A 24,803-nucleotide genomic window follows, 5' to 3' on the forward strand; every position below is an offset into this window, starting at 1 on the left:
CTCTTCTCCAGGCTCCACACCCCAGGCAGACACGCCGGCGTGCCTCCCCTTCCCACTGGGAGCTGTGCCGCAACTCGAGCCCAGCAGGGGCTGCCCACGCCGCCGCGCGAGACGGACAGGCTGCTCTCACCTGTTGCATAGGGCAGGTTGTACTGGGCTGGCAGCAGGGAGTACCCCAGGTGGTGGTGGTGGTGGTGTGTTGACATCAGGCGTTGGGAAGGGGAGGTCCGGGGCCGATCTACGCTCCTCTCTCCTCCTGCTGCTCCCACAACGCTGCTGCAGCCTCCGCCCCCTCCTACCACCCCACAGCCGCCACGCTCCCTCTCTTGAGACGCCTTCTCGCTGATCTGGAGAGGAGAGCACAGACCCCAGTGAGGAGGGCAGGGGAGGAAGAGCCCAGCCTGGGAAGCCGGCAGCGGTAGGACTCCCACCCAGTGAGATCAGAAGGGCCGGCACGGTGCACAGGCCACCCTGGGGGAGACAATTCCAGCCAGCTGTGCCGGAGCAGCCAATGCTGTCCGAGTTCAGAGCGCAAAACACAGCCAAGCCAGCAGCCAAACCCCTCCCCACGGCTCTCCCCGACAATATGGCCGAGGCCAGAACAGTGCCAGGCTCAGCCATTTCACTCCACCCGGGGTGGGGCCTGGCCCAAGCTGCGCCAGGGAGGCCCCCACACGAGGGCTCATTTGGGGCACTTCTCTCAAAGGTCCCGCTACACTGCCAGGGGGCGCTGGGAGCTGCCAGTCCAGTGGGGCCTTGTCTCAGCAGAGCCCAGTGTTTTGGCCCAACTGAGACAATTCTATTCTTCCCCACAAGTGCCCCTACCCAGACACGGTATTCTCCACTTCCTGTCCGACAGGCTGTGCAGTGAAGTGGGTGGCTCCCCCCAGTGGCGGGGGAAGGGGTTGCGGGTGGGCCATATAGCACCATGGCAAAGGCACGTTCGGCAGGTTGCACTAATGCAGCTCCCGTCTGCCCTCCGTTCACCGCTTGGCCTGTAGGCCCCAGCGAGCCCATCACTAGGAGGTAAACGACTCCAACCCTCAGCCCCTGTAGGATGAGTCGCAGGAGGAGCCTCTGGGCTGTGCCGCACCAAAGGAACGTCTCCCCGTGTCTTCCAGGAGGGATCCACAAACCTGGGCGTTCCCAGGGACTCCCAGCCCCAAGCTGGGCCCAGCCTCCCCCAGGGCCGGAGGGGAAGCCATGTCTGGTGGTTAGTGCATGGGACGGAGTAGCCCCGTCACTGACTCACTGGGTATCCTGGGCCTTGGTTTCTGCCCTGCAGGCTGGGGTTACTGCCCAGCGCGCCATGGGCCAGCACATGCAGCGCTGGGGTCCTGGGCCTTCCAGGGGTCCCCGTGACGGGTCTGGGACAGGCTGTGCCAGAGTAACTCCAAGGGCAGGAGAAGGGGCCCATAAGCCCCCCCGCAGCCGGGGCAGGAGGAAGCACTGAGTGCGGTTCTCACTCCCAGGGCAGCTGCAGGCAGAGGGGGCTCAGACCCCACTTCCCATCAGGGCCCCAGGCCAGGGAAGCCCCATCCCACCCTCACCGTGGGAGACTTGCTCTTGTAGTGGCTGGCATGCTGCTGCAGGATGTCCAGGGCCTTGGACTCCGAGCTGGGTTTGCAGCTCACGCTGGGGCTGGCTCGTGCCTTGTCACCATCCTCGCTCCCGGAGGCCTTGCTGCCATATGGGGAGAAGGAATAGCTGGAGGGCAGGTAGGATCCTGTGAGGGGAGAGGCCAGTCAGAGCCTGGGGGAGGGAACGCCAGCGCCAGCCCCCTCCCTCCCCCCACAGGCCTCCCACCCTCAGGCTGCCTGCTGGGCAGGGGGCTCCTGCCATCTGAGCCCAGGATGACAGCAGCATGCATCACTGTGCCAAGGCAGAGAATCAGACACATGGGCTCGGCAGGGACGCTCCCCCAGGCCACCCATAACGAGGGCCATGAGCCAGCATGGCCCTAATGTGCCCAGGGACGTCTGCCCAACCAGCTAGCCGGCTGGCGGACAGCTGGAGGACCGGCCTGCAGCCCCTGCCCTGCAGCACATGCAGTGCTAACAAAAGCTGCTGCACCATCGCTCTGCCACCCTGCTACTGGGACTGGGCCTTTGGCAGGGCCATGGGCACCCTGCAGAAGGGCCGACCCTCTCCCCCGCCCCCCGCTCACCCGGCATTCACTTCTGCAGCCATTCCAGTCAGATTCAATCCTCCTCTTCCCACCTTGCCCTGAGCTGCCGGTCCGTTCCTGTGGCTGTCGGGACCCCTGCCAAGCTCAGCCGTTGGGGACCCTCCCAGAGGCACCAGTCTGAGGCTGTGTGGTGGCTGAGTTATTATGGTGGGACTGCACTACAAGCACCACTCAGCTCGCTGCACCCAGCCCCTCTATGGTTGACTCAGGCCCCGAGACACACACCCAGGGGAGGGGAGGAGACGCAAGCCTCCCACATGGAGTGAACTCTCCCTGGCCTGCTGTCTAATCTACTCCTCTGGCTGGGCCCGGGGCCAGCGGGTAGCCCCCAGCACAGCGGCTGCGCCCATACCTGGGTAGTTCTGCATCATGACAGTGGGCATGCCCCGGTAGCTGGGGTGGTTGGGGTCGTACGACTGGCTGTAGGAGTAGCCGTGCATGTAGGGGATGTAGGACTGATGCTGGGTGAGGGGCGAAGACACGGGTACGTGGACGCTGGGTCTGGGGTCTTTTGCCACCATGCGGGACTCCTCAGGGGATGTCAGTTTGCATTCGGAGCTTGTGCTCTCCTTCCCATCCTCCTTAGGACCGGCCTCTTTGCTTCGACTCCTTTCTTCCTTCAACTTCCTATCCCTCTCCTCTTTCCACCTCTCGTCCTCGCTCTTGAGCTCCGAGTACTTGGCGGGATAAACGTAGGTCCACATCCTGGGCTCTGCTTCCTGTGTCAACCAAAGAGCTCGTCAGAGTCGCTGCATCCCAGTGCTGCACCGTGCGGCCATGGCCCCGGCATTCACCGCCGTGCTGCTCCCCGGGGCGAGCCAGAGGGCGACGGGCACCGCAGGCTGCGGGCCAGACAGCGGCTAGGGAAGGAGAAGGTGGCTGCGGCCTCTCCCAGCCAGCATCTACCCCCACTCCCAGCAAAGTGCTTTGCCATCACACTGCCATCAGCAAAATGACAGGCCGGGCACCATGGGCACCCACAGCTCTCTCCCACTTCAAGAGCCATTGACCCACCATACAGGGTAGGCAGCCAACGCCCTCCCCCCAACATGTCTGGTGCTCGCTGGCCTGCAAAGTGATAGGAGCCTTAAAGGGCAAAGGGGCAAACAGAGTGTGGGCGTGGAAGGAGAATGCCCCACCAGCCTTGTCTGTCTCCCCCCACAGGGCAGATGGCTCTGCCAGCTTCCCTCCATTCTCATGTCCCAATTCCGACCTCACCGTCCCTTTGGGGCCCAAGTGGCCAGCGTGGCATGCAGCCCTGCAGGGGACCAGGCCATTCCTGTCCCGGCACTAGTTTGTTGGTGCCCGTGGCCCCCAGCCCATCCTCACAGACTGCACAGGTTTGCTTTGCTGACCCGGCTGGTAGTTCCCATGCTCCTTGGCCAGCTGCTTTTCTGATATAAATCCAGCTGGTACCAAGCTTCTGGAAACCACTCAAATCAGAGGGGAGTGAACATGAGAATGGCCATATTGGGTCAGACCAAAGGTCCATCTAGTGCAGTATCCTGTCTTCTGACAGTGGCCAATGCCAGGTGCCCCAGAAGGACTGAACAGAACAGGTAATCATCAAGTGATCCATCCTGTTGCCCATTCCCAGCTTCTGGCAAACAGAGGCTAGGGACACCATCCCTGTCCATTCTGGCTAATAGCCATTGATGGACCTATCCTCCATGAACTTATCTAGTTCTTTTTTGAACCCTATTAATCTTTTGGCCTTCACAACATCCTCTGGCAAGGCGTTCCACAGGCTGACTGTGCATTGTGTGAAGAAATACTTCCTTTTATTTGTTTTAAACCTGCTGCCTATTCATTTCATTTGGTGACCCCTAGTTCTTGTGTTATGAGGAGTAAATAACACTTCCTTATTTACTTTCTCCACACCAGTCATGATATTATAAACCTCTATTATATCGCCCTTTAGTCATCTCTTTTCCAAGCTGAAGAGTTCCAGTTTTATTAATCTCTCCTGATATGGAAGGTGTTTCAGGCCCCTAATCATTTTTGTTGCCCTTTTCTGAACCTTTTTGCAATTCCAGTATATATTTTTTTAGATGGGGTGGCCACATCTGCACTCAGTATTCAAGGTGTGGGTGTACCATGGATTTATATAGAAGCAATATATTTTCTGTCTTATTATCTATCCCTTTTTCCTAAAGAGTCACAACATTCTGTTCGCTTTTTTGACTGCTGCTGCACATCGACCGGATGTTTTCAGAGAACTATCCACAATGATTCCAAGATCTCTTTCTTGAGTGGTAAGAGCTAATTTAGACCTCATCATTTTATACGTAGAGTTGGGATTATGTTTTCCAATGGGCATTACTTTGCATTTATCAACACTGAATTTCATCTGCCATTGTGTTGCCCAGTCACCCAGTTTTGTGAGATTCATTTGTAACTCTTTGCAATCTGTTTTGGATGTAACTATCTTGAGTAGTTTTGTATCATCTGCAAATTTTGCCACCTCACTGTTTACCTCTTTTTCCAGATCATTTATGAATATGTTAAGTAGGACTTGTCCCAGCACAGACCCACCCGGAGGTCACCACTATTTACCCCTCTCCATTCTGAAAACTGACCATTTATTCCTACCCTTTGTTTCCTATCTTTTAACCAGTTACCAGTCCATGAGAGGACCTTCCCTCTTATCCCATGACTTCTTACTTTGCTTAAGAGTCTTTGGTTAGGGACCTTGTCAAAGGCTTCTGAAAATATAAGTACACTATTTCTACTGGCTCCCCCTTGTCCACATGCTTGTTGACCCCCTCAAAGAATTCTAGAAGATTGGTGAGGCATGATTTCCCTTTACAAAAACCATGTTGTTCTTTACTGTAGTTTCAACCAATTTGTCCGGTACTGATGTTAGACTTACTGGGCTGTAACTGCCAGGGTCACCTCTGGAGCCCTTTTTTAAAACTTGGTGTCACATTGGCTATCCTCCAATCATCTGGTACAGATACGGATTAAGTGATAGGTTATATACCACAGTTAGCAGTTCAGTAATTTCACATTTGAGTTCCTTTAGAACTCTTGGGTGAATACTATCTGGTCCTGGTGACTTATCACAGTTTAATTTATCAATTTGTTCCAAAACCTCCTCTATTGGCACCTTAATCTGGGACAGTTCCTCAGGTTTTATTATCTAAAAAGAAAGGCTCAGGTATGGGAATCTCCTTCACATCCTCAGCTGTGAAGACCAATCCAAAGAGAATTAATATAGTTTCTCTGCAATGGCCTTATCGTCCTTGAGTGCTCCTTTAGATCTCAATCGTCCAGTGGCCCCTACTGGTTGTTTAGCAGGCTTCCTGCTTCTGATCTACTTAAAAAAATTGTTGCTGTAATTTTTTGAGTCTTTGGCTAGCTGTTCAACAAAGAATTTGAAGGCCTTCCTAATTATATTTTTACACTTCATTTGCCAGACTTTATGCTCCTTTCTATTTTCCTCACTAGGATTTAACATCCACTTTTTAAAGGATGCCTTTTTGTCTCTCACTGCTTCTTTTACTTTGTAGCTTAGCCATGGTGGCACTTTTTTGGTTCTCTTACTATGTTTTTTAATGTGGGGTATACATTTAAGTTAAGCCTCTATTATGGTGTCTTTAAAAAGTTTCCATGCAGCAGGGATTTCACTTTTGGTGTTGTACCTTTTAATTTCCGTTTCACTAACTTCCTCATTTTTGTATAGTTCCCCTTTCTGAAATTAAATGCTACAGTGTTGTGCTGGTGTTTTCCCCACCACAGGGATGTTAAATCTAATTATATTATGGTCACTATTACCAAGCGGTTCAGCTATATTCACCTCTTGGACCAGATCCTGTGCTCCACTTATGACTAACTCAAGGATTGACTCTCCTCTTGTGGGTTCAAGGACTAGCTGCTCCAAGGAGTAGTCATTTAAGGTGTCAAGAAACTTTATCTCTGCATCCCACCCTGAGGGGATACGTACCAAATCAATATGAAGATAGTTGAAATCCCCCATTATTATTGAGTTTTTTGTTTTTATAGCCTCTCTAATCTCCCTGAGCATTTCACAATCACTATCACCATCCTGGTCAGGTGGTCAGTAACATATCCCTGTTGCTATAGTCTTATTATTCAAGCATGGAATTACTATCCATAGAGATTCTATGGTAGTTTGGTTCATTTCAGATTTTTACTTCATTTGACTCTGTGCTTTCTTTCACATATAGTGCCACTCCCCACTTCCCGCAGCATGACCTGTTCTGTCCTTCCGATATATTTTGTACCCTGGTATTACTGTGTCCCATTGATTATCCTCATTCCACCAAGTTTCTGTGATGCCTATTATATCAATAGCCTCATTTAATATGAGGCACTCTAGTTTATCCATCTTATAATTTAGACGTCTAGCAATTGCATATAAGCACATTTGTATATAAGCACTCCTCACTTTTAACTGCCTGTCGTTACATGATGTAACTGAATGTGACTCTTTCATTTGACTGGTTCTCATCAGATCATACCCTCTCCTGCAGGGGAGCCAAGTGGCAGGGGAGGTCCAGCCCCACCAAACAGCCTGAAAGCCAGAGAGAGGGGAGATATGGCCCCCATGGCCTGGCGGGGGAGGGGCCCCAGCCAGGCAGCTGCCCCACTGCATTGTGACGAGCGCACTTCCTTCCTCGCCGGAGCAGACAAGGGGGACACGCTCCAGCTGCTGCAGGGAGGGACCGTGGTGTGGAGGATATGGAAGGGAAGCACTGGCCTGGCCATCCGTGCCCAAAGCCCTCTGCCCACCACTCCACCCCGTGCCAGCATCTTGCTGCCCTCAGTGTCCCCCCAGGCAGCAGCGTTTACCTGTCTGTACCAGAGGACGGGGTCCACCTCTGCCTGCCTGACGCACTCTGTGCCCGCTTTGGACTCCGCCGCCTCCTTCCCCAGGTGGCTGGCCTCGGCCAGCTTCACCTTGAGTCCCTCAGCCACCTGGCTGGGGAGCTTGGAGGAGTCCTCCAGCTTGGGGATGATCACTGACTTGGCCATGTCGGCAGCCCCCGGCTCTTTGGCCTTGCTCAGCCCCGATTTCACCAGGTCCGTGAGGCTAGGGGCTTTGGTGAGCGTGGGAGGGACGGACGGCTTCTGCTTCCAGTCCTCCTTGAGAGCCACCTCCCTCTCTTTCAGGCCCAGCTCTGCTTTCTTCTCCAGCCCGCGGGGCTGCTGCTGCTGCTCCAGGCTCTGCCTTTGCTTCTGCTGCTCCTCGTACTGCTGCCGGTAGGCTGGGCTGGTGCTCAGCAGGTGGGCATGGTAGCCTTGCTCGCTGTAGCCGTAGGGGGGCACATAGGCGTACTGGTTATAGTAGAGGGACTGCATGTACATGTTGGGGCGCTGCTGGATGACCGAGGGCTGCTGGCTGGAGCTGCTGAGCTCCACCTTCTTCTCCTCACAGCCTTCACTCTTCACCTTCACCTCCGGGCTCTCTTGTTCCTCATCCTTCTTCATCTTCAAGGGCTGGCTCTCCACGGCAGCCTGGCTGCTGGGATTCATGGGCCCAGGGCTCGACTGGGGGTAGCCCGGGGAGTAGTACGCTTCAAAGCCTTGGTAGTAGGGGGAGTCCTTGCTCTGCGCCTGGGGAGGGAAAAGCGCTTTCTTTGCGCCTTCCTTGACCAGCTGCTCTGGGTCCTTGGCCTTCATGCTCTCCAGCTTGCCCTCCCCATCCTCCCCCGCATCCGAGATGTCCGAATAGGCCGGGCTATTGGTTTTCACCGAGCCCGCCTCCGCCCCGTTCTGGGTAACCACGTGCAGCGGGGTCATGGGCTGAGCTGGGGTGGCAGCAGCATTCTCCAGCCTGCTGGCCCCCCCGATGGATGGGCTTGGCGCGTTGTCCGTGAAGCTGTAGATCTTATCTGCCTCAGCCTTGATGCTGGCGAGCCGGCTCTGGTGTGGGTCAGATGAACCATTCAGGAGGCCTTCCCCTTTGGTCCCGAGCTCCCCCGATTCCCCTCGGAAGGGACTTTTGCCCTCCTCTGCTCGGCAGACTTTCCCAGGAGTCAGGGGGTTTTCAACCTCTTTGGACTCCTTCTTCTTTTTGTCCTTCTTCTTCTTGTCCTTGGAAGGGGTCAGGGCAGGGTTGACTGTGAAGGGCTCCCCCATAACCGTGGGCTTTGGCTGGATGGGCTTGAGCTGGGGGCTGCTGGGCATGGCCTGGACGACGGTGGCGGTCAAGGCGGCAGAAGAGCCGGGGCTGGCTGCGGTGAAGGTGGCCGTCTGGAAGGTGTAGATCTGCTGTGGGGGAATAGCAGGAGCAATGGGTCTGGCGGACTTTAAGCTTTTGGAAGGGAGCTTATCTGGCTTAGCACCAGCTGGCTTCTTGCACTTCTCCTTGTCAAGGCATCTCTTCTCTAGCGAGTCAAAACCATCGTTGCTCGTCTCATCTGCCACCGAGGGGCCGTCTTCGGAGCCGTCGTTGGACAGGGCTCCGGGGTCCATGTCGCCTTCCCCGCCTAGCTTCTTCTTGCAGGGGGCCTTGGTGCTGAACTTGCCAGATGGGGAGGGGCTGTGAGGCTCCAGCAGCCGCACCTTGGGTGTGGCCGATCGGGCCGGCGAGAGGGAGCCCTTTTGGGAGCCGTTGCAGCTGCTGACATCGGTGTGAAGGGGCGGCTCCTCACCGCACTCACTGTCCCCGTCCGCCTCCGGCTTGCTGTCATCGTCCGTGTGTGCGTGGGCCTGGTGGTACTTCAGCCCGTTAATGTGCTTGTACTTCTTGTTACAGTTGGGGTGAGGGCAGTCGATGAGGATGGGGGAGGGGCAGTTCCTGTCCAGGCCTACAGGCTCCACCTTGACCCCGGCCGGGGGCGCTGCCGCCGAGCCCATCGAGTTGGTGCGGATGCGCTTGCTGCCCTTGGAGTCCTCCGAGCTGGAGTTGAGCTCCATGTCGGAAAGGGGCTTGCTTTTCCGCTTGGTAACTGAGGAGGGGCTGGCTTTCACGTCCTCGGCAGCGCCACTGGGCGGGGGGCGGTGATCTGAGGAGGTCTGGCTCCCCCGGCGCCCTTTGCTGCTGGCCCCCGCCCGTGTCTTGCTGCTGTTGCTGGTCCCTTTGCTATCCGAGGCAGCGGCCGTCTCGTTCACCGGCGTGTTGCTGTTGGGGCGCATGCGCTTGCCTCTGCCCCGGCCGTTCCGCATCTCCAGGTCACTGGTGGGAGAGTCACAGAACCTGGGGAGGAAACAACACATGCTCAGGACCAGCCAGAGCTTGGCATGCAGGACAGTGCACAGGCACACCAGTGCCATGGCCAGAGCGGGGGGGGCACCCTGCGTAAGGAGCTTGGTCTCTGCTCAGCGCAGTCACCCTCTTCGGAGCACTGGGGGCTCCTCCCGCACCCCACCCCGCGCTCCCTGCGAAGGAGGCTTACAGTACATGGGCGGGGGCAGCTGACATGGGGGCAACAGCCACACACAGGTCAACCCCCAGAGCCTGCCTCTGCGCTTTCCCCAAAATGGCTAGCTGGGAGCTGCAGCCAGCCAGCAGAGCTCTGCTGCTGCTACTCACAGTGCACTTCCAGGGGGCCGGCCTGGTGTCAGGCCACCCTGCGTGTGCGATGGAGGGATGCCAAGGGACAGGACCCGCCAGGAACAGGTTGAATGGCTTGAGTCAAGCCTAACTTCAGTGGCCCAGAGACAGCAGAGGAAGCCTCTGTTCTTGTCCCCGAGATGGTGGCAGTGGTGGGGCCAGCTGAAAGGAGAAGTGCTGGCCCATGCTCTCTGTCGGTCTGCTTGGAGGGGCCTGAGGGGCCTGCAGACTGGCTGGGAAGCAGACCCACACAGCGAGGGCCCTGCCCATGCACACTGCAGCTCCAAAGCCCTTCTGGGGAGCCCAGAGAGATGCAAGGACACTCTACAGTCGAGGCTCCCTGGACCGGCACCTGAGTCTCCCGATGCTTACCTGGGGGGCGCCCAGTCGTGCTGTGTGCAATCCAGCAGCGTACCCACATACGTCTTGTTCCTCCAGGTCACGTTAACCACCAACATACCTGTAAGACAAGGAGACGGGTCACCCTCAGCCCCTCTGGGAACCGGGGCTATACACTGCAGGGGCCAGGGCAAAGAGCTCCACACCCACCACAGGCCTGCCTGTGCTCTGGGTGGGAGCTGGGATCAGCACCAAGCCAGGGCCCAGCTCCGCACCGCCCAGTGCCATGGCCAGCACCACAGGTCCTGTTGTCCCCGAGGCTGCTCGGCAGCAGTGCGGTGGGCAAGGCGCTGAACGGGGCAACTGCTTTGGTGCTCGGGCCCACCCCTGCCTGTTCAGCAGCAGGGACCATGGAGGGGAGCAGGTGGCCTGCTGGAGAGGGGCCTCAGCTGCATCACCAGTGAAGTTAGCTCAAGGGCCCACCCACTTCCCTCCCCACCCTGGAGCTGTGATGGCAAAGCCTAGTGGTCACAGGTGGCTGTGAGCAGAGCTGGGGACACAGGGAGGAGGCGACCCCACCAAAGGGGTAGGGCCCCATAGGGAGGTGAGGCAGGGGACACACATAAAGGGAGCAGGGTCTCATCCTGGGGAGGGAGCAGAGCCCAGAGAAGCAACTGGCTCAGCATGAGTGTGGGGGTGACACAGGAGTGCAGTGCAGCTCCTGAGCCTATTGCCCCTCCCCTTAGGGCCCACAACTAGGAACACACTGACTCCTCCTCCTCCCACCCGACAAACCACACCAGAGCCCTCAGTGGGTTGGTGCCACCGTTGTGCCACCCAAGGGGTACACACGCCATCTTAGCACAACTCCCACCATATACAGGGTGCTTCTGAAAGCCCCAACTCCTGGAGTCATGGGAATACCCAAGAATCTCAGCAGGCTAGCCCTGTGGCAGGGGAGGAAAGCTGGGAAGTGACCCCCTAATAGCTTAAACACCAGAAGGCAAAGACCAAGACCCAACATTTGTTATTTTTAAACATCTTAAACATCTCCTGGCTGTTGATCTCTCGGGGCTGGCGACACCGTGTGAATGGTTGGGGGACTGAAAGGAAGAGGGATATTGTGAACAGCTGGTGAACGCAGAGTCTTCTGGCCACTAGGTGTCATGCTCTGCAACCAAATTCAGCGGAGGGCCAGCTTCCCATCTTTAGCTGTAATTCATTGTGTGCCCTGGGCTGCCCCTAAACCTGGCCAGGCCAGCAGCGCTGGCTGGACCGAGCCCATCACATGGGCACAGTGTGATCACACTGGCCACAGACGGTTTTCATGAGCCCTTCTGTTCCAAAGGCAGCCGAGGCAGGGAGGCCCCAACAGGGCGAGAAGTGAAGCAAAGTGACTGGGTGACGGCCCTACACCCCTGGGCTGCCTGGCCCCAGCTCCAGAGGGACTCTCCACCTATAAAATGGAGATATCTACTTCAGAGGATGATGAGGAGGCTTAAGCACTGGAAAGCACTCAGCCCTCCTTGGCTGAAAGGGGCTGTAGAAGGTAGGGTGATTAGATAGCAAGTGTGAAAAATTGGGACGGGTGCCTATATAAGACAAAGCCCCAAATATCGGGACTGTCCCTATAAAATCGGGACATTTGGTCACCCTAATAGAAGGTAGCGTAGAGTCAGCAGGAGAAGGAAATACTGTGGAATGCGAGAGCTGCCCAGCCTTTGCTGCAGGTAGCGGCACTCCGTTCTGTCATCTTCCAATCTCTCCTTGCATGCTGCATGGGGCAGCTAGTTTCACTCCCAGCCTGGAGTCTACTCCAGCAATCCCATCTTGTCAGGTCTCTTGTGGCCAGCGGGCTGCAAGTCCGTCCATAAGAAAGCAATTACACTATATAATCTCGGGCCATTAGCAGAGAGAACTCAAGTGGATATTTCCTCCCAGCAATGGCCTGCTCCGATTACTGCATAACTAATTTGAACAGGAGCAGAGTCCATTGAACGGAGCGCATTTATCTGCACAAGGTAGAACTTGGGAGATAGAAATCTCATTTACAAGGGCACATGAACGCAGCTAGATATATAGCCACACAGCATCAGAAGATGAATGGAGCTCAGCGAGTCCTGAACAGCTGTGCCTGGAGCACATTTATAAATCTTGGTCCGTATTTCCCTTGCTGTAATGTGCCGGCAGACAGCTGAGAAATACTATGTGAATCAAGGGACACTCACAAAGCTGAGACCCAAAACACAGGCTTTATTTTACCTGAGAAAGGAAGGAGCTAAAGCCCTAACCCAGGAACAGAAAGGGCTCCAGGGTTGGGGGTGCAATAGGAAAAGCCATTTTTTAGTTTTCTTTCAAACCTTTCCCGCATCACGCTGGCAACGCAAGCAGCAGCAGGTGGAGAAAAGATCTGCATAAAGGACTCAAGTTCCATGTTCAGTGACTGGTTCTGCCATTAATTCCTGCGTGACTCCTCTGACCCTCGCCCATCAAATGGAGAGGGGACCTCCCCACCTCCCAGGAGAATTGCCAGGGTGTGCTGGTTAGCTGGTGAGGCACTCTGATACTAGAAAGATGTGAGCCAGGGAAAAGCCTATAAACCAGACAAACAGCACAACACTAACGCAGGGGTTCTCCACCTGAGGCCTAAAACCACCCTGCCTTGCCCATCCTGCTCAATGGAAGGGGGATCCACGCTCAATGGAAAAGGGGGGATGTTAGGGGGTCCCTCAATGTTCAAAGTCACCCTGGTGAGGTCTGAGAATCATGCAGTGACACTTAGAAAGAGGGAGTGAAACTGCCCACCTGAGTTTCCCAGCCCCGTGGCCAAACGCAAGAGTAAAGAGTGTAAGTGGGGAACCGCTCATGTTCTCTCCATGTTCATTATCAAGGTCTTGGGCAAGTGGCCCAAGGACAGAGATTAGAACCACCATCTTCAGCCTCTCACTGGCCCCTAACCTGTTCATTGTTACAGGCTTATGCCAAGAAACACTTCAGTGTCCCTGCCTTAGATGCACGATTTCAACCCCTGGCCCCTTTGTGGGCAGAGAGCCTCAGCACAGCTGCATGGAACTGTGACCCCTAAGCACAGGAGGAGGGACAGAGGCCAGGCACAGAGCTTGGGGCCTAAATCCCATAGGCATTCCCTTTACCACAGTCAGCGTGTGGAGACTCAGAGGGAGTCCTGCTTTCAGCCCCCTCGGGACCCGGGTGACATAGCTCCCGATGCCATGTTAACAGGCCCTTCATGACACCGGCAGTGTCTTCAGAGAGTGGAGGCAGCTGGAGGTAGGGCTGCAGGGGAATGACCTCTAGCACTGTCACAGTTACAGGGATCCCCTTTTGCTGGTCTGGAATTCAAGTGCATGGTTGCAGACCCTGCCCCAGCCGCTCATTACAGCCTTCCAGCTCTCCTCCCATCAGCCGGGGAACTGAACGTCCCTTTGAGCCAGGATCAGCTACTCTCTGCCTCCCACCCAACAGGTCCCTAAGGAGGAGCCGGCATTCATCACGCCAGCTCAAGAGCTCTTTGAAGAAAACATGCCCCTTACGGCCTAAGCACTGGCTTCCTGCTCCACTCTCCTGTGGAACGTCAGAAGTTAATTGTGTGACAAGACGCCAGGGGCTCCTCACATCCCTGCGCTGGCTGGCATGTGGATTAGGAAGGACGTTCTGGCAGCTTTCCCGCTGCCATGATCACAGGGGAGAGATGAGAGCTGAAGCAAGCCAGAGCCCTCAGCAGCGGCTGCAACCGCTGCCTTTCCCTCCACAAAGACACCCTCACAGAGGGCTACCATTAACCCTTCTCACACACACTGCCCTACGTTTAATCCACAGTGCCCAGCTGCACAAAACTCACCCTACTCCTCCAGTGGCAACGAGCTAGGACAATGTAAACCCCAGGGATGGCTCGTTAGCAGCTTTATGCTGAGCCAGTGCCATCAATCCCGCCCTGCCTTCCACAGCAACTCACAGCACAGCGCCATGGCAAAGCGTCACTGGGGGTACTTCGTTAGATCCCCTCAAGCCAGCAGATAACGAGGGCAGCGTCCCCGGGGCCCCATGGGGCAGTCTGATTGCAGCGGGAAGTTTGGGACTAGTGTGCCTCCAGCCATCACAGCTTTCAATTGCTCTCCCCTGTGCATTAACAACTCCAGCGTAATCCTCCCTGAAGACAGGCTGCTCAGGCACAGCAAGGCTAGGCAAAGGCAGGATGCAGCCCCACATGCCACCATCCACCATGGGATGAGGGCAACAGCAGCCGGGGAGCCATTCCCAGGCAGCCACCCCAGCGGGATGCTGGGGCTCGCAGGAGCTCTGTGTTTGTGGGTGTTTCTAGGGGAAATGCCAGTGGGGTGTGGGAATTCCAGACCACCTCCCCTCCCCTTCAGAGTGCCTGGAGTGGGCCCAGTTGGGGGGGGAGGGGGCGGGAGGAGAATCAGCCCCATAGGAGCAGCTCAGAGGGAAGCAAGTGCAGGGGCCCAGGCCATGAGTGCTAACACAGTACTCCCTGCGCACTGGTGCAGGAGGAACGGTGCTTGAGGAGGGGTACAGAACAGAGCCCCCCCCCCCCCCCCCCCATCGGCTCTGGACATGGAGGGTAGGTTCAGGCGATGCCCCGGGAAAGCAGCAGAACGAGGCCAGCCCAGCACTGCAGTCCCTACTCAGGGGGGTAGGTGCTCCTTTCACTGATCAGACTCTAGGCTCAGAGGCACCCTCCTCCTGCATGGGGTGGGAGGGAGCGGAGGAAGGTCTGCTGGGGGCCCACAGCACAGGCCTCGTGGAGCAGAGAGCGAGTGGCGATTCCCTCACACAGCCTGCAGAGAGCAGCAAGTCTTGGGCAGGTGGGGACCTGCCCCTGGCTCAGAGCAGGGTCCCCTCCCCCAGCATACATCCTGACCTGGGTGGGGGGGTGTAGGGACACTGTCTTGCCCTGACAACAGGAGGAACTGGCTACAGGCCTCCAGCTTGTTCCTTTGCTGCAGGGCAGGTGGCCAGCAGGGCCGGCTCTAGGTTTTTTGCCCCCCCCACCCCACCCCTGGGCTCTCACTCCCACCCCAACTGCACCCCCTGCCGCCCCAGCCCTGCGGTATCTGCAGGCGGCTCAGTGTGCCCCGCGGGGCGGCCCCCAGCCCAAGTGTCCCCCGCTAGGAGCCTGCCCAACCCAGCCACACCACAAGGTGTGGGCGCTGCTCCCCCGTGTCGCGAACCGCAGCGGCCCCAGGGCGACGCGTTGCTGCTGCCAGGGCTGGCTCTAGGCTTTTGCCGCCTGAAGCAAAAACAGAAAAGGAAAAAACAGACGTGGTTTGCTGGTGACCAGGGCCAGCTGTGAGGTCAGCAAGGTCACTCCAAAAGTAGTGCATGCAGGGGGTGGCTCCTCTCTGGGAACCCCCTCTAGCGTCCCCCAGAGATCAGCACAGTTCACTGCTCACACACTAACAGCACACAGCACAGTGGAGCCGTGTCAACACAATGGAGAGCGACAGTGACGCACGCGACCATGCAGGCAGGAGGTGTGGGCCTGCCCTGGACATGACACTGGCCTTGGGGAACGGAGCTATTCCGCTCTGGGTGGCTCATGCAGGCTGTACCGTGCCTCTCCCCCTCCACCCCAACACCACAGTGGCTCCAGTTTCACCCCGCCCCGGGGCCCCGTGCTCCCCCTGCCTGGCTCTCCCTTTTGATTTGTCCACCCCGTTCTCAGAATCTCGCTGCCTGTCTGGTTCTCACGGCACCATTTCGCCCTACCACAGTCACCCAGTGCTGTTGGCTGCTGCTCCCTGCCCCCACTTCTCCCGCCCGCTATGCTCCTTTCTCCTTGTCCTGTCTGCCCTGCTCCTCGCACTCGTTCCACACCCTGGACCACGCCATCTTTAGCATGAACTAGAGCCATCTGCAGAGCTGCTCCAAGCTTTTGCCAGAGTCCTCGGAGAGCCTCATGACTTTAAAGTGGCTTCCCCAGGGGATGACTGGGCCAGGGGAGCAGAGCTGCCTCCTCGCAGCATTGAAGGTGCTCCACACGGCCCAGGGATGATAGCACATGCCCATGCAGTGGGAGAGTTGCCGGCCCTTTGTGGACAGGTGCAGCAGTGAGCCCTCATTGCTGATCAAGCGGGCAGGGGCTCGGTCTCTGCAGGAGACAGGGATAGTCTAACGCTGTGTTTCAGGGCAGCCATTTGTTCACCCATACTGATGGGAGGCCTGGCCACAGCTGCAAGGAAAACGAACCCACAGAAATGTTGCTTTGGTTTCCTAGTCCCTCCCCTATATAGGGGGCATAAGCTCACCTGAGTGGGTTTGCGAGTGGAATAAGGCCAGCCACAGCATTCCCCGCCCCAATCCCACTGCAAACAAGGACAAAGGACAGGTCACAAGAACAGCGAACCTGGCTGCTGGCTTGTCTGTATGAGCTCGCCTCCTGCTCAGCAGTTGGGGAGTGTAGGCGACAAGGGGTCTATGGTAACCCAAAGCCCTCCCAGCTGTTTGTCGGAAAACTGCAGTGGAGGGAGAGGAAGTGTCATGCTGTTCTCCTTTCCCCCACTGCACACCCCTCTCCGCACAACAGACTCCCCGGGCCTAGGCTGGGCGCAGAGCAGCCTCTGCACATGCTTGTGCAGTCAGTGCCTCCCCGCCACGTACCTGGGCACAGCCCCTTGGCTCCCGGCCCTTGGAAGTGGCTGCATCCCCTTCCCCACTTCTACCCAGCCTCCCTCATGCTCCAGGAGGCAATGTCAAGTCAGGCTGACGGCATCTCAAGTGGGTTCCAATTCATGACTCTGCCTCCTCTTTACTCCAGATCAGTGCTTTTCTGTGGACACCAGGACAAGAAGCCGGTGAGGCCAGGCAGGGAACAGAAGGTAAAGGATGTGTGGTCACTGAGTCAGAGTCTACATTCAGTGGCGGTTGTCCTCCAGGCTGCTCTTCCTTAGCATCATAGGGATGGCTGCATCACACCTGAATTACCGGGGATGCTCCTGCTTTCACAAGCATCTATTTGACACCTGTTCTCCTCTTCCTGAGGTCACAAAACCACTCTCTGGAATGAACAACACCCGCCACAGACATCTTGCTTAAAGTGTTCAGAGCTTACAGAGCTGGGGTTCCCAGATGCTAAGTGCTAATGCTGGTGCCGGGGGAGGGGAGGGTTGTGTCTGGCAGGAGAATGAAATGCCAGAACAAAGGGAAATGGAGAGACCCCTGTCTAGGGTCTGCTTAGAAATAAGGTATTGATTCTAGGGCAAGCTTCTCCCTGGCGGGAGACAAAAGCAGCAGAACATGGCAAGTCTGCAAGAAAAAGTGTAAATGGCAAGTCCCGGAGACAGCAGTGACCCAAAGTGAGCCAGCGGTGCCAGGGATGACCAGCTCCGAGTGGTGTAACAACACTGGGCATTTCTCTACATCTTCCCCAGACCTCAAACAGTGAGTTATCTCCAATCTGCAGCTGGGGAACTGAGGTACAGAGAGGGGCAGTGAAATGCTGACGCTCACACAGTGAGGCAGTGGCAGAGCTAGGAGATTTACGCTCTCTTCCTGAGTCCCAGTGCTGTGCTCGGACCCCCAAGCCCAATCTGCCTCCATTGGGGGCACTTCTGAGAAGCATCTCACGACCACTTTTGGTTCGTGACCTGATAAGGAGGGGCTGTCGGCAGTTTGCATCCTTCCACCCATGCACACCTGCAGCACAGAAGAAACAACCTGCACAAAAGAAATCAGCATGCTGCGGTGCTGGGCGCCGTATACTCAGGCCCCGCTCCAGCCCAAAGGCAGGCTACATTTCAGCCCTTGAGGAAGCGACTCATATTTTCTGCTGAGCTGTGTTTTGCATCCACCTCTCTCCAACACAAGTGCTTATGTACCATGACATCACACTCCCCGGTGCCAGCCGGCAGCTCCAGCAGTGCCTGCTCCCCAGGGAGAGAGAGATTGTGGGGCTGCCAAACCCAGCAAATCAGGCCTCCTGGAACTTCCATTAAGTTACGGAACAAAAATAGAGCGCTCCTGTGATTCGGCTGTTACATTCCCAACCTGCATCGGCTGGGATTTATTAGCAATGACATCAGAGAGGTTTCCCAGGCAACCCGCACATACACCCGAGAGAACCTCTGAGGTGGCGATCGAAGCAGCAGAACTCACGTTCCATGGGGCACCGTGCCCGCATGTCAGGAAAAGCAAAGCACTCACACTGTGGGGCCCCCCACCACCACTGGTACATCTCAGGCAAGGCTGGTTTAAGGCCAGCGCTGGCAGCATGACGGAGACAGGGCTGGGCTCTCACCCTCCACCCACGGTGCCCAGAGCATGGCCTGATGAGGCCTGTACTTGTGCCAAGGGTCAGAGCACAGATCCAGGAGTGCTGCCTGCAGAGCTAACCCTTTGCTCTCGCTTGGCCCTGTTCTAGCTTCACTGCTCTGAACTCAGCCCACAAGCAGCTGCTAGGCAGCTAGCAGGGAAGATACCAACCAATGCAGTTAGAGCCACTTACACAAGGGGGCTGGAGGTGCAAAAGTGTGCTTGGGCTTCAGGCTCCTGGCCAGCTCCAGCATGGTCCCGCAGTCAGAGTCTGAGCAACCTGCTCTGTAGGGCACCTCAGTGCAGCCTCCTGCCCAGCTATGTGCAGCTATGCAGCCAGCTCCACAGAGATGGTCTGCTAACATCCCCTTGTAACACTAACACCCTGTGCAGGAGGCAGGACACCCACTAGCTAGAAGCCTACAGAGCAGCTGTGTCGATGCGGGTGCTCTCTGGTAATGAACGTTGCCCCTGGATCGGACGGCAGCATAGGGGGTCTGTATCACATGGGAACAGTTCTGTTACCCGAGGGGGCTGACGGGAGCAGAGCCTGCCCACCCAAGGAAAGGGAGAGGAGGCCCGTTCTCACTGAGACTGAGCGGGTGCAGAGCCATCATGGCTCGAGCCTGGTTGGCCCCCAAGGTTTGGGCAAGGTGGGCCAGAGAGAAAACCAGGGGATGTGGACTTGTGACAGCAATGCACACTGGCTCGGTTCTGTTCCTGTAGCCGATCTCCCATAGCTTGTAGGGAAGCAGATGAGATGTGGTTAAATATGCAGGTTGGCTGGCGGGTGTTTTAAAATCCTTGGGTGGGTGTTTTCTCTCTCTCTCTGAATCTTTGCTACAACCTAGCAAATAAAACACCTTTGTTTTCAGCAGGTTGTCGGCCACCATCACTAGTCACTGGTGCCCGAACTTGGCTGGGCCTGCCAGATGTACACAGTCAGTACAATCAGGCCCTGGTGTGAGCGGCAGAACCGGAGAGATTCAGACAGGTCTGGGATAGAGGCCAAACACCCAAGGGTCCGTTCCGGGAGACCAGAACAGAGCAGAGGCGCAGCTATTCCTGTAACCATGACAGCAGCTCAGAGAGATCAAGGCAATGCCCATGTCCTTGTTGAGCACAGAGAGGCAGGGAGTTTACAGGGCAGAATTAAGCAATTAAAGGGCCTTAGAGCGAGTGACATCCTGTGTGCAGTAGAGATGGGCCTGGCTCAAGCAAGAGGAGAAGAGACAGGAGATGGAGGCAGAGGCAGAGGGTGGCAGGGCCTGGTGGGAAGTGAGGACAGAGGACCGGGTGAGATGGCAGATGAGTGGAGGAGGCCGGGGGTGAGTGAGGAGAGAAGAGAGATGGAGAGAACGCCTACAGCACACAGCTGCTGCCCATTTGGCAAGGTGGAAGCTGGCACCACTTGCCTTTTCCTCCTGGGATCTATATGAAGGGGCCCCACCAGCATAGCCTGCATTTAACAAGCCAGGTGCAGAGCTCTCTCCCCGCACCGTTGGTCAAGGGAGGCAGTACAGATGAAGAGAGGCAGCGGCTTGGTTTATAAGCCTAGAAGAAAGCGCGCTAATTAGAGCGGGGCTCCAGCACCCAGCGAGACAGCACTGACAGCTGAAGCTGCCTCAATGCCCGCCTGGAAAACTGTTCCATTTGCCTGCAATGATCTTTGAGAGCAGAATTGATCTCTGGTCACCTGAGTCTGCGCTTGGGGTTGCAGATTTCTGGGTGTGAGATGACAGTGATGGATCAGCCCCTGGGGGATGGCTCTCACTTAGCACAGTCATCATTTCACAGCTTGCAAACAGCAACTGTCTGAATGGGCCCATGGCTTTGAGAGCTGGCTGGACCAGGACCAGAGGGAGTGGGCCCTGGGTTCATCTTCATTCAGGGGCTAGCTGCTTGGCTTATGTTATTTCCAGCTTTGCTCCATGTCTCAGGCCATGGAAGTGTCTGAATGGGAAGGGGAAAGGAGAAACCAACAGTCTCAGTCCTGCCTGCTTGCAGGAGCCTCCACCCCCAGAACTTCCCCTGAACTCCAGGACCAAGGGCCTGCTGCAGGATGTGCAGGTGCACAGGCTAAAGACGCCCTCCCAAGGGATTTGGTCCGAGGCAGCGTGGCCTAGGGGCCAGGCCAGCTTGGTTCTAGTCACCGTGACACTCCCCTTCTCTGTGTAAGAGGATGGAGGGGGATTTCTAAGTAAGATCAATACAGAGTGAAGCAAGTACAGTTGACCCGTGATTCTCCGGAAAGCCATGTAACCCAAACCAACCCTCATTATTTCACACTCACACACACACACACACACACACACACACACACACACACACACACACACACACACACACACACACACACACACACACACACACACACACACACACACACACACACACACACACGTGACCCGTCTGCAGTCTGGCCCCACAGTACAGTCACCGCAAGCTTAGGAATGGCTGTAAAACCCTTCCAGAGAATGCTGTCCAGGCATCCTGTGCTACTGCATCTATTAGCCTCTCTAGAGAGCTACTGCTGCCAGCTGAGAGCATCTGGCAGCCCAGGCTGGCAGCTGGGTATGAGATCTGGGGCCTAGGAAATAGCAGAGTACCCTACAATACATGTGTGAAGACATACACCCCACCGAAGTAGGAGCCCTCCCCCTGGGGCACTGGATTCCAACTCAAGAGCCCTGGGTTCTGTGCCAGCTCTGCCATGGCTCACTGGGTGAGTCAGTGAACGTCCCTTCCTCTCTGCACCTCCATCCTCTCCTGCCCGTTGCACACCGTGTCTATTTAGAGTGTGAGCTCTTTGGGGCAGCCCTGTCTCTTACTCTAGGTTTGCACAGCGCCCAGCACAACGGGCCTGGAGCTCAGCTGGGGCCTTGGTGCCACTGTACCACCACTAACAAACAGGAGAGTCTTCTGGGCTAACCACTAGCCCAGGAAAGGAAAGAGGAGGCTGCTCGCCCCACCTCGGTCACAGGCTGGTGTGCTCTGCCCACCCCAAAGAACATGAGATACACCCAGGTGGCCAAACCCTCAGCAGTAACCAGAACCAGGAGGAAAGAGCAAGCCAGCACTCAGGACCGGCGAGCGCCCAGAGAGGAGAGCAAGAGACCCCACAACAGCAGTAACCCAGTGCAGCCAGCCTCTTCTCGAGCCCACCAGGGGGAGGGGCTCTACAGTCATTTATTTGGTGGGTTTCATGAAAACCCAAGTTCAAATCCACCCCTCTAGAGCCCTTCTAGCTCCTCACCTGCCTGGAGAGACAGTTTAGACCAGGGCTTCACTGGCACCTTTGCTAGGACAGCAATGCTGGTTAAGGGTGCAGTTTTTACACCAGCAAAAGCCCTTGTGTAGATGCAGCAAAGCAGGGCTGGTGAGGGAACAGGCATGAGCTGGCCCTGCAGTCACATACCCAGCCCTGGATGACCCAAAGCATTCCTTTGCTGCGTCTGTACTAGGAGGGTGTGCCGGGAGAGCTGCACTTGTATCTCTGCACCAGCAGGTAAGTGAGGCCTTAGAGCTGCAGGGGGATCACAACCCCAAAGCACCAGTGAGGAGCTCACCAGTGCAGGGCGTTTGGTGGTGCTTCCCGAGGAGCCAGGGAGGGATTTGGGGGCGGGGGGATGTCAATTCTGCCAAGCAAAAGGCCAAAGTGATTGTCCCAGCCTCCAGAGCAGTCTCCGGTGAATACACCTGGCTAGGAGAGCATCGCTTGGCTGGATCAGGCTCCCAAGCCTTCTCTCTGTAAATCAGGGCTGTATGTAACAGGGTGGGCATGTTATTGGGGGAGATGAATAGCTTTGGTTACCCCCGGGCAAGCAGAAACAGGATACCCAGATGGCTGGACCTGGTGCCCAGCAGCACACTTGCAGCAAGGACAGGATGGCTGCAGAGCAGAACCAGCCCCTTTGCCTCACCTGGAGGCTCCCACCACCAAAGCCAGCGCCCCGTGCTGACTCCCTCACCAAGCTGCCCCAGCCCGCCGCAGACACACTCAAAGCGCCCCGGCTTTCAGCGAGGACAAGGAGCCATCGGGATGTTCTGCCAGATTTACGAGCTTTAATGGGGAGCAGGGGGCCCCACAATCTGAGGGGGATGGGGCTGGAATCAGTGGCGCCCCCAACTGTGGGACAAAGTCACCTGCCCACAGCACGGGGACCATCAGGGCCCCTTCAGCTCAGGAGGGCCAGGCCTGCTGCTGAGGAGAAGTTGTTGCTGCTAGTGACTGCAACTGTCACTTTCGCAGTCTCCGGGCTGGGCTGAGGGAAACCACAGGGCTGCTTCTATGAGACCTGTGCAGATGGGGCTGGGAGAATCCACCATGACCACTACTCTGTATTTGTCTCGTTTCAACTTCCTCCCACTGGATGGTGTTAGACCTTTCTCTGCTAGACTGAAACCCCATTTTTACATATTTGCTCCCCAGGTGGGTACTTACAGACTGTCATCAAGTCACCCCTTAACCTTCTCTGTGTTAAGCAAAACAAACTGAGCTCCTTGAGCCTATCACTATCAGGCAGGTTTTCCAATCCTTTAAATCACTCTCGGGGCTCTTCTCTGAACCCTCTGCCATTTATCACCATCCTCCTTGAATTGTGGGGACCAGAACTGGACACAGGATTCCAGCAGCGGTCACATCCGTGCCAAAGAAAAGTACAATAACCTCTCTGCTCCTCCGCCAGCTTCCCATTTACACGTCCCAGGATCACATGAGCCCTTTTGGCCACAGCATCACATTGGGAGCTCATGTTCAGCGGATTATCCACCACGGCCCCCAGATCTTTTTCCGAGTCCCTGGCTTCCCAGGACAGAGCCCCCATTCAGTGAGTATGGCCTGCTGTCTGTGTCCCAGATATTGTATTGAGATGCAAACGGTTTGCCTGCGCCCAGGTTAGCAAGCGATCCAGGTCACTCAGTGACCGGTTACTTCATTATTTACCACTCCCCCAATATGTATGTCACACACAAACTTTATCAGTAATGATCTCCAGGTCACTGATAAAGACATTAAACAGCACTGGGCAAAGCTCTGATCCCCGTGGGACCCCCTGGAAAGGAGTCCCTTTCTTCACACACCCCTGCCCAGGCAATTGGTCTCCCATGTCCCTCTGCCAGTCCTCAAGCCCACAAATCAGGCCTTTAGTACCAGGCAGATCTGAAAGGTTGCAAGCGCCTCCCTTCTGCAGGGAAACCCCTTACCAAACCCTGCCGCTAGTCGCCGTGGGGCCAGGGGGCTCAGAAGTCAGCTTCCCTGTTGAGGAGCCACCTGCACAGGCAGTTCTCTGGTGCCCAACCCTTGGGAGCTCCATCCTACCACTGCTGGCGAAGGGCGTCTGCACCCTGCGCAGCTGAGTCAGTGCTGGAATCCGGTGACCGCATGCCAAGCACCAGTTCGGAAGCTGGGATTGAATCTCACTTCAAGGAGGGCTCGGCTCAGCCACACGCCTGCCTAGAGCAGACAGCCACGGTGTGGGCAAGTGGGGGCTAGAGAGGGGCTCGGGGAAGGACAAGTAAGCCAGTCATCCCTGCCAGGGGCGAGGCTGAACTGCTCCATCCTGAGGAGGGCATTTACCCATTTAGAGCACAAGGCCCGAAGCTACCTCCACTGCCATCCACAGCCAGCACCTTCTGCTTCTCACAGCCCTGCAGGCAGGGCAGAGAGCAGCAGCATGGTGCAGCCCAGCAGGCTCCAAATGGCTGTGTCAGCTCCCGTCCCACAGCTGCCAACCCAATCTAGGTGGCAGCGGAGAGGAACCCAGCGCAGCTTAGCTGAGTCCCCAGCCTGGCAAGCTCACTGGAAAAGCATGCGACAACAGCTTAGTAGCACGGGACAACAATTTAGGGCCACGGATCTCCCTGTAAGATACCCAGTGAATGTAATCCAATGCTTAGCAGTTAAAGGAGGGGATCTGGACTCCTGGGCTCTGTTCCTCACTGACTGTGCGACCCTTGAGAAGTCCCTCCCCCAACTCTGTGCTTCATTTCCCTGCCTTGATCCATCTCCCCTTGGGACAGCACAGCTCCTCAGAGAGCAAGTGCCGCATCTCTGCTGGGCACTATGATTAGAATGGGGATCCCATGCTGGCCCTCGAATTCAGCAACTCCTGCTCCATGCTAGCCACTTTCCAAACACAGAGGGAGATGCTCCCAGCCCCTGCAAAGCTCCCAAACCTGAAAGACAGAGGAAGGCTGCGGGTAGCCCACCACACAGATGGTGTGATACGGGGGAAGGCAAGGACAGGCACATGGCTAGTTTGTGTTCAGAATTACCAAGCCTTGCTGCATAACTCTCAGCTCATTCTCCCATACCAGTTGTGTGTCCCTCTGGGCCCCTCCCTCCATAGACAGGAGGAGCTGGGCAGGTGAGACATGTGATGGAGCCAGCTGGTACCTTGTGGGCACTGCAGAAGCAGTAGGTCTCCAGGGGGGATCTAAGTGAGGGAAAGGCAATCCAGGCCT

General features: G+C 56.5%; 1 protein-coding gene across 4 annotated transcripts in view; it reads right to left on the reverse strand.

Annotated features, from left to right (window-relative positions):
- ZNF609 (zinc finger protein 609) overlaps positions 1-24,803 on the reverse strand; it is a 121,646-nt gene that overhangs the window by 3,108 nt on the left and 93,735 nt on the right. For all 4 annotated transcript variants that reach the window (XM_042851643.2, XM_005280945.5, XM_042851642.2 and 1 more), the window contains exons 4-8: positions 10,083-10,170; positions 7,004-9,353; positions 2,541-2,907; positions 1,551-1,726; positions 131-347 (exon numbers count right to left, since the gene is read on the reverse strand). In XM_042851643.2, coding sequence (XP_042707577.2) covers positions 131-347; positions 1,551-1,726; positions 2,541-2,907; positions 7,004-9,353; positions 10,083-10,170 — 3,198 coding nt within the window. The remainder of the gene's footprint in view (positions 1-130; positions 348-1,550; positions 1,727-2,540; positions 2,908-7,003; positions 9,354-10,082; positions 10,171-24,803) is intronic.

The sequence above is a fragment of the Chrysemys picta genome, chromosome 10 (genome assembly GCF_011386835.1).
Source record: "Chrysemys picta bellii isolate R12L10 chromosome 10, ASM1138683v2, whole genome shotgun sequence".
Taxonomy (NCBI): Eukaryota; Metazoa; Chordata; order Testudines; family Emydidae; genus Chrysemys; species Chrysemys picta.